Raw genomic sequence first — 13015 nt, forward strand, 5'->3', positions numbered from 1 at the left:
AAAATTGGAATTTTAAAAAAGTTATTTAATAATTGAAAGAAAGAAAAGAAGTGAGAGATTATAGTTACAACTTTTTTTTTTTACAACCATATATTATAACCGTTGATTTTTGCCAATTAACGGTTATGATTTTTGCAAATTAAACTCATTAATTAATTATTAATTTATAATAAATAACAATCATTGATTGACGGAAATCAACGATTATGATATATGATTGTAAGAGGTCGTAAGAAAAAAAAAAGTTGTAAGTATAATTTTTTTTGTTCAAATAATTATTTATTTAATAATTTTATCCCAAAAGGGTGTTTAGGGATACGAGATTACGAGGTACCAGTTTCTTAAAAAGTCTTGTGTTAGTGTAGACATTAGAGAGAAACATCGCTGTCCTCTTCATTCTGAAAACATTTACATTTACTCTACGCCGCGCCTCCAAAAATGAAATACAGGGTTTCTCACAGATTCCCTATACTCCCTCACCATACACGTTCCCTTAACCAGATTCGCTCCTTCACCAAAAGGTTTCAAAAACCTCAAGCTCGCCCTTCTATCAATGGGGGAAGTGGAAATTCTCAAGGTCAGTTACTTCTCCACTCACAACTGCAGTCTCATGTGTCTTCTTGCCAAACCAAGCTAGAGGAAATAAAAACTCTCACAAAACCGTTTTGTTAAATGCTTCGTTGATTGCTGAACTATGATAAGCTACATGAGTGATTTTTTTTAAGAGAATTTTGTGTTGTGATAGCCATAATCTTCACGAGGAAGCAAATCTAGAAATTGTAGTAGATTTTCAGAGTACTAAATATCTTGTGATTTTCATATTTTATGTTACATTTCATTCATGTTCAGAAGCTTTGAGCTTATTGCTATGACTGTGTGCAGGGGATTCTTTTCTTGTACCTGGGGCAACCGTAGCTACCATACTTATGCTTGGTGTTCTTCATGCCCGACGACTGTATGATGACAAGAAGGTACACTTTTGATAACTCATAATGCATACTGAGTTAGTCTAGCTGGCAAGGGTAACTTTTTTGGTTGCGCCTCTGATTCTTTTAGCAACATCATTGGTCACTTTATTTTTTTCCCTCTTACCTGTAGTGGCTCAGATAGAATTGCAGCTCCCCCTTTTCCTGCTTAACCAAGCCTCACATGCTACTCCATGTTTATTTACTGGTTTATCAAGTAGTAAAGTATAATTGCTGAGTGATTGATCATTAGCATTAGGCCAGTCATGTTGACTACTCCTTTTTCTTATACGTCTATTGTTGTTTGGGAACACTACAAGAGCAGAGAAAATAATGAAAAATAAAAATTGTTCTTTAATAGTCAAGACATATGAGAAGTTGAATCTTTATTCCTGGTAGAGATTTCTACCGGTCCTATGTGAGGCCTTCTGTTTATGCCACACATTAAGCTGTGTTTCCAGCCATGATACTAGAATTTTTTCATGTGCTTTGCTTATTTTATTGAATTTAGTGTTTTTGTTATCTGTTTGTCAATTGAATCCTTGTATGATTTGTAGTTTACAAACTATAAAATAAATTTGTTTATCCTTGTGGCAGACTGAAGAGATGCGGGAGAAAGGAATTGAGTTGGAGTTCCAACCTGATGTAAAGGTATAATTTTTCATTTACCCCTATTATTCCCTCTCCCTTAAAGGAGGGGGGGAAGAACAGTTGAATTGTTGTTTGTTTGTTTGTGTGTGTGTGTGTATCATTACACTTGGACAGTTTTAGTTCTGAGACGTGCTATGGCCTTGTCATCACTAGGCTACATTTTTGAGATTACTGCCTCTACGTTCAATTTCTAGATGTTGGGGATACTTGACACGCATGGTAAGAAATCAACTCAATCTTTGAATATCCTTGTTTTTTTATTTATACTTTTTGAGCTGTAATTTTAATGTTTATTTGCAAATTGTTACTCTTCTATTGCTACTGGCCGTAAGAATACAGAGAAACAATATTCCGAGTAATGTAAGTATAAGAACTTGATGAAGAAATAAACAATTGACTTTTTAATCAAACAAACCATATTTTTGACTTTTTAATATGTGAAAAAAAAAATATTAGAAGGAAAGGAAGGAAAGTGTATAATAAAGGAGGACAAGCTGAGCCGGGCTACTAATCAAAAAAAGAAAGTACAAGAAGATTAAAAGATGCAACATATTTTTGAAGACTTTTTAAGTATATTTTTACTATAATATTTCTCTCTCTCGTTTTATCAAATCAAGCCTGACTCTATAAAATTTGAAAATGATTTATGGTCCCCATTGTCTGCAGTTTTGTGTGTTTTGCATGTTATATTATATGTATGATTTTACCTATTCATGAAAAAATTTCAGGAAATTCCAGTGTGGTTAAGGCCATATGTCTATAGAGCTTGGGCTCGGGCATTCCATTCAAGTATGAAAGTTTTTCCGTTTTTATGATAACATTTTCTTCTTTTCATTATAATATGCTCCTATAGCCATCATGTCTTAAACTGGCTGAATTTGTTCAAGATAAACAATGATCTAGAATTTGTGTAAATATGATCCTAATTCCTAATTCCTACTGACATCTCAGATTTAGAAGAAGCTGCTTTACCTCTAGACAAGTATGCCTCTTTAAGGGATTTTTTTGTTCGCACTCTGAAAGAAGGTTCCAGGCCTATCGATGCTGATCCACAATGTCTGGTAACTGGTAACAGCTATTTGGAAATCTCAAACATCTTCGTTTATACCATTTTCAGTTGATACATAACCTGTTATTTTCCGCAGGTTAGTCCTGTGGATGGTACAGTTTTAAGATTTGGGGAGTTGAAGGGAGCAGGGGCAATGATTGAACAAGTGAAAGGGTTTTCATATTCTGTTTTTTCCCTTCTTGGTGCAAGCCCTTTCCTTCCAACAACAGCTGATGATCATGTGCAAGAGGAGCATAGTGAATCAATAAAAACTACTGAGAAGTGCAAGAAATCATGGTGGAGAGTTTCATTATCTTCTCCAAAAGTTTGGGACCCAACTTCATCATGGTAATTTGATGTTGTATTTATAATTGCCTTCTGCTGCCAATGTCTTACTTCATCTGGTTGTAAGCATTTGCATTTAAATAAGATCTGTTTATTGAAGAAAATCACTGATAGATATATTTATCTTCTAACCTACTTAAATTAACTCATAAATCTTCATCATGTATCTGCTGTTAATTTTTTATCACAACGCATATGATAATTGATTTTGTAAATATCGTTTGAGTATTTACAGGTAGGTTTAAACTTGTTCCAGCTTCCATCCTACGATGGCTTCAAATAATAGAAACTCGTGATTTGGCAAGCTTGGTGTCTAGTTGTAATTGAAATCTGAACTATTTGACTAAATGGGATAAGGGGACTGAGGGTGCCATAAAACCTTTATAATGAAAAAAACCCTTTTCTCTTTTAATTAAAAATAACAATTTTTTTGTCATCTTTTCAAGAAATGAGTCTTGCTTCTTTTATGTATGTTTCTCATTATTATTTTACAATCATAAAGCAAACTTAAGAGTAGATTGAACTACATAACATGCAAATGTTATATCTCAACACGCCAAGTAGTTGCATAGTTCAGATGCATACATTTCATATTGGTATTTATTATGTCTATTACCAAAAATGTAACCTTTTCACCTCAAATGCGTATGATTGTTTTTTGCTGATCTCTGGCCCACCAAAACCAATGTATCTGCTATGTATTTTATTATTACAGAAACTGAATGTAATGCATTACAGTCCATACATCATTGAAATTTTCCATTGCAGTCCAAAGAGAGGCCTTTTTTATTGTGTGGTTTACTTAAAGCCTGGAGATTACCACCGGATACATTCCCCAGCTGACTGGAACATTCTTGTACGCAGGCATTTTTCTGGTAAACCTTCTCATGCAAACCTTGACAGTCTAACAAATTGAGAGTAAAACCTCGTGTTAATCTGTTTTGACTTGGTTTGTGTCTAAATCACTTAACCCCTGGGATTTATTGCTATGAGCAAATAGAAACTGTTATATCCCATATTGATCCAAAGATAGAGGCTCAATATGGTACCTGAGCCCTGAGATTCTCCCACTCAATAGGCAAGTTTTTTGGGATGGGTTCTCCTTTTGGGCTTGAGTCATTGCAATTGGTGCTTCCACCAAGAGTTGGCTGGCTCAAAGGGGGCGACTTGGAAAGGAGTGACCTAGGAAGGAGCAATCAAGGGATACTTGCAACATAAGGGTCACTGTGAATGCCACCCTGTGTCGATGCCAAAAGTGGCCATAGCAAGCGTGACTTTTGAAAGGGTGTGCAATGTTATGTCATGCATTGAGCAAATAGGTTCAATGTGGTACTTAAGCCACGAGGCTTTCCCACCCAATAGGATAGTTTTTTGCGATGGGCTCCTACGGGCTTTAATTTCCAAACAGATTCAATATAAACAACACCTTGGTAAGCAATTTCCAGAAGGATTGTGGGGGTGAAAATTCGTTTCCATGATAGTTCATCATATATGATACTGCCTATCTTTGTTAGTCCTTGAGTTGAAGAAAAACTAATTACTCACATAGTCATGAACTCTTCTGTTTATTGTAAACTACCAAATAAATTCTACCAGTGATCATTAGGAATGTACCCTGCAAGGAAACAATGAAACGCTTCATCATAACTTGCTCATGTGACTTATTTCTTTCAAATTGTTTTTCTTTTTTCTTTTTTTTTTTAAATTCAGGGAACCTTTTATGTTTGATTACTGATGGGTACAGTTGCGGTTTTTTAGATTGAGGGTGGACAAGTTTTTGATTAAGCTCTGCAAATCAAAACTACCTCTTCATTATGTATATTACGAAAATAATCACTGGAACCAGTAGGAGAAAATAATGAAGTAGAACTGTAGATTTTCAAGTTTTGCATGTGTTGATTATCTTGTAGCACACCAATTAATTAGTAATTAGTTTTATTGCATTGTATTTTCTGTTTGATTTATTGCTTATTTTCCAGGCAGGCTTTGTCCCATGAATGAACGTGCTACAAGAACAATTAGAAACCTCTATATTGAGAACGAGAGGGTAATTTATATCTGATTGCCATGAGCAATGTCAGCGTATTGCGCCTATCTTGTATTAGCTTTCCTTTCAAGGCCTCATGTTTCTATTTATCTATTTATTTATTTTTGCGACTTAAATAGAAATTGAACTTAAGACTTATATCTTAATTCCGCTCCACTGTAATTGCTTGAGTTATATCAGAGTGGCTGATCTATAACTTTACATAGAAAACTTCTGCTTTTTAAAAAAAGAATCTATTTGATGAAAACAAAGGAGAAGCTGTTCCACTTGTTGTCTAAGTACTAGGAACTCTTTCTCTGAATTTCCCTATTTTTCTCATTTGAATATCTTTTTATGGAAATAATCACATTATTATGAGCTTTAGTTGTATTATGATGTAGTTGTAGGTATGAGTGGCATCCCATCTAGGTGTACTCAGCCCTCCATATAAACTCTGGGAATTTCCCTAATTTTGTCTTTCGCCCTTGTCTTGTCTTTATTTTGGGGACAATTACTATGAAATACCAGTGGATGAACTTATTTGTGAAGAAGAACCCATCAACCATCTGGTGAATCCTGTCGTAAAATGGTTAATCATTCACAACTTAATAACAGGATTAACAGTTCAACTTATTTACTTTTCCAATTCTCAAGTGATTTGATTTTTATTCATGACACTGGTTAAAGTGTTTCACTCTTCAATTTATGATCACCCACTGTCTATTGACTATAATTTGTTCAGGTTATTCTTGAAGGTCTATGGCAGGAAGGATTTATGGCACTTGCTGCAATTGGAGCCACAAATATTGGGTCAATTGAGGTTTGTCCATAGTTCCTTAAGGATGTAATAATAGTAATCTAACGTCCTTAGTAAAAACATGAGCAACTTCCCGTAAGCCCATTGTCTGGGATATATTGGAAAGGGTTAGCAACGTTGGGAAAAGACTAAAATAGTTTCTAGTTTAGCAAATCATACTGGAAACAACCAATTCAATCCAAAAGCTTAAGTTGTTAGGTGAGGGCCTTTTTAATGGTTTGTACTATTCTTTAACATGTCCTTTCACACGAGAGCTCACTGGGCTTGAAAGGTGAACAATGCACAAATCCACCTATCCTGTGCTAAGAAACTCTACAAGACTTAATTAATTATTAATTAAATGAGAGGCGGTGAGAATCGAACCCGTGACATCGAGGCTTAGTATCATATAAAGAACTAATTCAACCTAAAAGCTTAAACTGTTGGATGAGGGCCTTTTTAATGATTTATACTATTCTTTAACACCTACTTTTCTTTCCCAATAAGTTCACTGAACATGCTATACAATAAACATGCATATATCCCTGTCTATATTCGCTTGCATGGATCAATATTAAGTTTCCTTTTTAAAGATAATGATACCAAAAATAAAAGCCAGCAGACCCAATTTTTACATATAACCCATTGGCGGGGATGACTTATTTGTATTTACAGTTGCTAATATCATGTCATTCACTGGCTTTTTCATTAATGACTTTAGTTACTCTGACATGGCAGCTTTCCATTGAACCCGAACTTCGGACCAACAAGCCAAGGAAGAAGTTTCTACATTCAGAACCTCCTGAAGAACGGGTTTACGAATGTGAAGGTGTTGGTAGAGTTCTCAATAAAGGGGATGAGGTTAGAAGTGTGATTTAATTGACTTTTAGAACTTGCTGGATTCACTATTACAAATTGAAGTAAACAGAAACTACAATATTTATATAACTACCAAAGAGATTTATAATTGAATAGATACTTGGAAAAACGTATAAGTTGTTTTCTTTGATTTCAAATAAGTACAGAGATTGTAAAGGTGCTGTTGAATTTCCGTTCCTTTTTGTTCATCGTACTTCAACTACTTCCGAGCTATCAAATAAATAGATTTGGTATAATGTAATTCACTATTTTTTAATCCCCAGATAGGTGCTTTCAACATGGGATCAACAGTTGTTCTTGTTTTCCAAGCTCCAGTTTCAAAACTGCTCAACGAGGGCAATTCATCACAAGAGTTCGAGTTCTGCGTCAGTTCTGGGGATAGAATTCGTGTTGGTGAGGCTCTAGGGAGGTGGCATAGTTCGTGACAAGTTGATTTTGTCTGCGGTTTCATTATATTTGTGAATATACGCTGTCTCAGGCTGTTGAGTTTAAAAAAGTATTTTCCACATTCTGCTTGGAAAATCTTTAGCACCTCATACCCGAAACTATGATTAGCAATTGATATTTAATGGTATATGGATATTTTGACGATGTTGCTCTGTATTATTGCTGCATCTAGAAAGCATCGAGCTTTTGTGTAGATCCTCGAGTAATTAATTCCAGCACAAAGTTGTGTTACAAAAACAAATTTCAACGCAGATTTCAGACAATAATGTGTGACGAAATTGGGACTTTTTTGAGGTTTGGGATTCTACAATAACCCTTTGAGTATAAATAAAATTGCAATTTAAAAAATGACCCGTGCCATGCTCATAACCCGTACCATGCTCATATCTATACAATAACCCAAAATATCCAATCCAAACAGTACCATCATTATGTTAGAAGAAAACAATGTTTGCATGGACACTTATTTCCGCGAGTACTATAAGTAAGATATGCACAATATTGAAATTTAGGAGTAAAAATGGAGTGAAAGCCCCATGTATAGTGAGTTCATAATCAACAAACCACTAAAGAGAATTGGGATTGGCATCGACAATTGAACTAATTGTTGATATGTCTATATAGATTAAACAAAACTTTCTAATCCATCTAAATCCACAAAATCCGAGCCCTTCATTTCATCATCACGTGTCTATATCAAAACCTTGTTCCTGGAATAGCAACACAACAAGTGATTTTTAAGGCGAAACACGAAACCTGAAAGAAAGAAAGAAAGAAAGAAAGAGAAAGGGAAAACCTACGTCTGTTTGGAAGGCACGCGCTTGTTTCGGAGCATCATGTAACCGACGGGAAATACGACTCCAATCATCATAATGGCAGCTCCGACTAAGTATCTGAGTGGGCTTGGTGGGCCCACCTCTATGAACGTCCTAATCTGCATCATCAAACCCAAAAATTGATCATGCAATGCTCAAATCAAAATCAAAATCAAAATGCGTGGTGGTGAATTGAAAACCCTAAGAACATTTTATCATTATTTGATCTTCTTTGGAACCAGATCGAGACCAGACCACGAATAGGGACTTACAGGCATTCTCTATCGACTGTCGATGTGAGAGTACGAAACAGAAACGGAAAGGAAACGTGGCGTTGAGATCCATTACCTTTTTGCAAAGTCATAAAAAAAATTAAAATAAATAAATAAATTTATTCTACGTGTGTACTTTAATTAAAAAAAAAAATATTACGGTAATTATCTGTGTGTGCAATTTATTTTTTTCTATAATGTCATTAAAATTGGTAATAAAATTTGATAGTTGATGAAATAAATAACACCAATTAAAAGTTTAAAACTTTATAAAAATAAATTATGCCAGTTAAAGTTTCAAAGAAAAAGATATCTGTTCAAATATAATTTTTAAAACTTGGCGTAATATTGATAATAGTGTTAGAAATGCTTCCTGTAAAAGCATAAGTTTGATTCAGATAATTTATTCAGTTTATAAAACATTTGCGAACGTCAATTTACGCAAATAACATTTGGTCATGAATTTGGATCCCTCCTAATTTTAATAACAATATATGATTTAGGGTTTTTTTTTTTAAGAAAAAAGACAGAGGAAAAGATAGCATAGCAAATCAACTGGAATGACAATTAGTCTAAAGAGATGATAAAAAGATAGTGTTAGAATGGACATCAGCAATGAAAGAGCTGAGATGGACATCAGCCTAAACAACAGTGTTGAGTGTTGCATATAGCATAAAAACCGATAGAGCCATTATAATTAAAATATTTCGCAAATCAAACCACAATCGATATAAATGCTCCCCTTTAAGGGGAGACCAAAAATAAAGTTAAATAATGACAAAACCAAATACAAGCCACACAAATGTAAAAATAAAATCAAATAAACATAATCTACGTGGTAAAACACTATATGGAGAGCTGAATCCATTCATGGAGGATAAAGGTTTCTACTTATACCATGTTAAAAGGTAAAAGAGAAAAAAATTTGATTGTTAATTTCAGTCTCTTATCTTTTAAAATGTATATTTTTTAGTCTTTGGACATTCTTCGGTATTAAAATTCTTTTGACATCTATATTGGGCTAATTGTAAATAGTCAAATATATCAAAAGCTTAATCTTTTTACTATGAAAAAACATCTTCAAAAAGATTTTTCCTTCAACAAGAGTAGTGTTGCGCAATTCTATTATACAACTGATTTGGAATAAATATAAAAAGCACACTTGTGATAACCCTTCAATATGAAGAAAAGCCCACTTGAAGCCTTCTCAAACAAATCTCTCAAACTCAAAAATGCTATTATACATCTTAGCAAGATAACCCCTGCATCTCAACAAGCAAATTTCTTTGCAAACCTTATCTCATACCTCTTATGGAAACCAATTAAAAAACTTTCTTGTCCCACCAGTTGTATCAACTTGCAAGGATATCAACTTGCAGGAATATCCCCCAAAGCTGGACACCCCCTACTATAAATACAAGCAGGCTAAACACAAGGAAAATGATCTTCTTTGACATGAATAAATCTGCTTGAACATTGAAACTGACTTGAGCATCGGAGTGTATTGGATGTGCACCACACCCCCACCTTATTTCAGGAAAGACCTATGGGTTAAAACTGTTGAAGATAGGATTTAATTTGTTGATAGAATTTAGTTTGTTGAAATATTGTTGTAAATTGGATAGGATTGATTTGTTTAGTTGTTTAGATTTATAGAATTTGTTATCTATTTTTAAGTTAGTACTGTTATTGATACTTGTATAAATACCTCAGTTAAAGAGGAGAATAATAAATAAAAAGAGATGTATATTTCCAGGATTAGAATTTTAACATGGTATCAGATGAATTCTTTTCTAATCCTCGGAAGTCATAATCCTTACCTATGTTAGTGAATTATATTTATTTTTTTTCTGAACCGTACTTGAGGACGAAAAGGACTAGTTGAGCTTATAACCGTGTCTTTTTGTCCTTTCCAACCACACAAATTTTGCTCATCTCCTGCGTGAATTTGTTGTCTACCCCTATCAGTTTTTTTTTCTTTTATCTTCTTTGAATTTATTAACCCGTATCCGTATTTGCTTCCGTTTTCTTTTCTTTTTTTCTTTCTCAAATAACACACACCCTAATCTCGAGGAGATCTAATCGGCTATGGGTTCCTCTAAGGAGCGTGAGAACTTCGTCTATGTCGCCAAGCAGGCCGATCGATATGAAGAGATGGTGGATGCAATGAAGAAAGTTGCAAATCTAGATGTTGAACTGACCATTGGAGAGCAAAATTTGCTTTCCGTTGGTTATGAGAATGTGATCGGTGCTCACCGAGCATCATGGAGGAATTTCAAAGAACCGCGCAAGGAGGCACCCTCAGGAAAAACCTTCCAATGTACTCACTGTGGGGATTCGGGTCATTCAAAGAACCAGTGTTATGAATTAATTGGGTATCTCGATTGGTGGGATTTCACCAAACGTCCTCGTCGCAAGGCTGTTTCTACAGCTCTCCTCTCTTCCGATGGTGACTTTTCTTCCTCTCCTCAGACAAATGCTATCTATGAAAAAGTCTTAGGTAATTCTCTTGCTCTCTCTACTTACTCTAGAAATTTGTCTTGGATAATTGATACTGGTGCATCAAATCATATGATTCATGATGCCTCTGTTTTGACTGATTTTTTGCCTTGTGATAAATCTTCTGTTACTACTGCAAATGGTAATGTTGCTTCAATTACGGGTCAAGGAATTTTTGTTTTATCACCTATTATTACCCTGCACTCTGTACTTGTTGTCCCCTCCCTTGAGTATAATCTAGTGTCTGTCATCAAATTGAATTCAGAACTTCATTGTGAAGTATTGTTTTATCCAACGTTTTGTGTGTTTCAGAACCTCCAAACAAAAATGATTCTTGGCTATTGTGTTAGAAAGAACAACCTCTATTTTTTTGAAGCCCCTCATAGTGCATCAGACATAAAGTATAGGGCAACTGTTGTTCATAATTCTAAAAATAAATATCCTACACTATGGCTTTGGCATAGGAGATTAGGACACCCTTCTTTTCCGTATCTGAATAAATTATTTTCTCATTTATTTTCGAATTGTAATCCTTCTGAATTTCATTGTTCTACTTGTGAAATGGCTAAAACCCATCGTATGCCTTTTTATCCTAGTTCAAATAAAAGTGAAATTCCCTTTCAAGTTATTCATTCTGATGTATGGGGACCAGCTCGTGTGTCTTCTTTTTCGAATGCCTTTTATTATGTTTCTTTTATTGATGAATGCACTAGAATGATGTGGATCTCTTTACTGAAAAACAAAAATGAGGTGTTTTCTGTATTTCAAATTTTTCATAATATGATTGCCACTCAATTTAAAACTTCTATCCAAATTTTGCAATCTGACAATGGACTTGAATATAAAAATAAAGCATTTTCTGATTTTTTAAACTCTAAAGGGATCAAACATCAAACCTCTTGTGCATATACACCTCAGCAAAATGGTTTGGCTGAGAGAAAAAACAGGCAATTATTAGAAGTCACTCGAGCTTTTTTATTTGACATGAATGTACCCTCTCACTATTGGGGAGAAGCTGTTCTTTCTGCAGCTTATGTTCTCAATCGAACCCCATCTAGTTCTTTGAAGTTCCTAACTCCTCAACAGAAACTTGAAACCGTTTTTTCAATTCCTCATGTTATGAATTTGGAACCTAAAGTTTTTTGTTGCACTGCATTTGTCCATATTCCAAAAGTTTTACGCACCAAACTCGATCCTTGTGCTAAGAAATGTATATTTTTGGGCTACTCTGACTCCCGAAAGGGCTACCGCTGTTTTGATCCTAAAACCCACAACATGTATGTCACACTTGAAGTCTCTTTTCATGAATCCGAAGGTTACTATTCAGGGGGAGTTTCCTCTTCTTCTTCTCAGGGGGAGATACCTAATACTCGAGAAGAAGAATTCTAGTCTTCTACTTCTATTCCTATCCCTTCTTCTACAGATACTAATCCTCCTTTACATGAGACACCAAATATATCCCACATACCTAAGACCCCTTCCTTGGAAACATCTGAAACACATTCTGAATCTCCTGCCACTGAAACCACTCATGCCCAAAATACAGATCATCCAATCCCACCTGCTATTGAAGTCATTTCTGTCCAGAATATAGATCCTTTACCTTCGGATATTACACATATTAGACGATCAGAGAGGGCAAACAAAGGCATTCCAAAGACCACTTATGAACCAAATCTGAAAGTGAAAGGGAAATATCCCATTAGCAATTATGTGTCATCCCATAGGTTATCTAAATCATATGCTTTAATAATTGATCAATTATCTACTGTACAAATTCCTAATAGTGTGCAGGAAGCATTGGAAGATCCTAAATGGAAGCAAGCTATGAACACTGATGCTCTCCGGCAAGTATACCGATCGCACAAGTAATATAATGAGTAAGTAAAGTATCGTCTCCACAGGGATTGTAAACCAAGTACTACAATAACCAGTCCCCTTAAGTTGGAAAACTCGGTTTGTTGTTTGGAAAATTGTGAATTGAATTTGAGTAACAATATGAAATAAAAATAAAGACTTGTTTTTTTATATTTTTATTTAAGAGAAATAAAATAGTAACAATGAGAATTGATTTTAAAAATATGAGAAAACTATTGTAGCTAGAGCGCACTCACCTTATGATCTCCACTTCTTACTTTGGATTGATTCACAATATTTATTCATATAATTACTTGGATAAATTATTATCTAAAAATATTTATTAGTTAACCCTCAATTCCTTGCAAGGTTAACCCTTTAATCCCCAATTGGAACCCCAATTCCTTGCAATGTT

General features: G+C 34.6%; 1 protein-coding gene and 1 long non-coding RNA gene across 3 annotated transcripts; one reads left to right on the top strand and one right to left on the bottom strand.

Moving 5' to 3' along the window:
- The first annotated feature begins 438 nt into the window (after positions 1-438).
- On the top strand, positions 439-7301 carry LOC133311274 (phosphatidylserine decarboxylase proenzyme 1, mitochondrial). Its single transcript, XM_061512296.1, has 12 exons — positions 439-577; positions 883-971; positions 1563-1616; positions 1770-1835; positions 2345-2405; positions 2568-2677; positions 2762-3012; positions 3778-3884; positions 4989-5056; positions 5778-5855; positions 6570-6692; positions 6974-7301. Exons 1-12 carry the CDS (start codon positions 439-441, stop codon positions 7133-7135), a joined length of 1308 nt encoding a protein of 435 aa, XP_061368280.1. The 3' UTR covers positions 7136-7301.
- A 272-nt stretch (positions 7302-7573) lies between these two features.
- Positions 7574-8318, bottom strand: LOC133311287 (uncharacterized). 2 transcript variants are annotated; one of them, XR_009751544.1, is made up of 3 exons: positions 8245-8318; positions 7958-8091; positions 7574-7867 (listed from the first exon to the last, which is right to left on the bottom strand). It is a non-coding gene; the product is annotated as an uncharacterized LOC133311287 (long non-coding RNA). The 2 variants fall into 2 exon arrangements; XR_009751545.1 differs by lacking the exon at positions 8245-8318 and adding an exon at positions 8182-8210.
- Between the last annotated feature and the right edge of the window lie 4697 nt (positions 8319-13015).

Source organism: Gastrolobium bilobum, unplaced genomic scaffold (genome assembly GCF_033153095.1).
Source record: "Gastrolobium bilobum isolate Gb01-03AN ecotype WA unplaced genomic scaffold, APGP_CSIRO_Gbil_v1 utg3539, whole genome shotgun sequence".
Classification (NCBI taxonomy): domain Eukaryota; kingdom Viridiplantae; phylum Streptophyta; class Magnoliopsida; order Fabales; family Fabaceae; genus Gastrolobium; species Gastrolobium bilobum.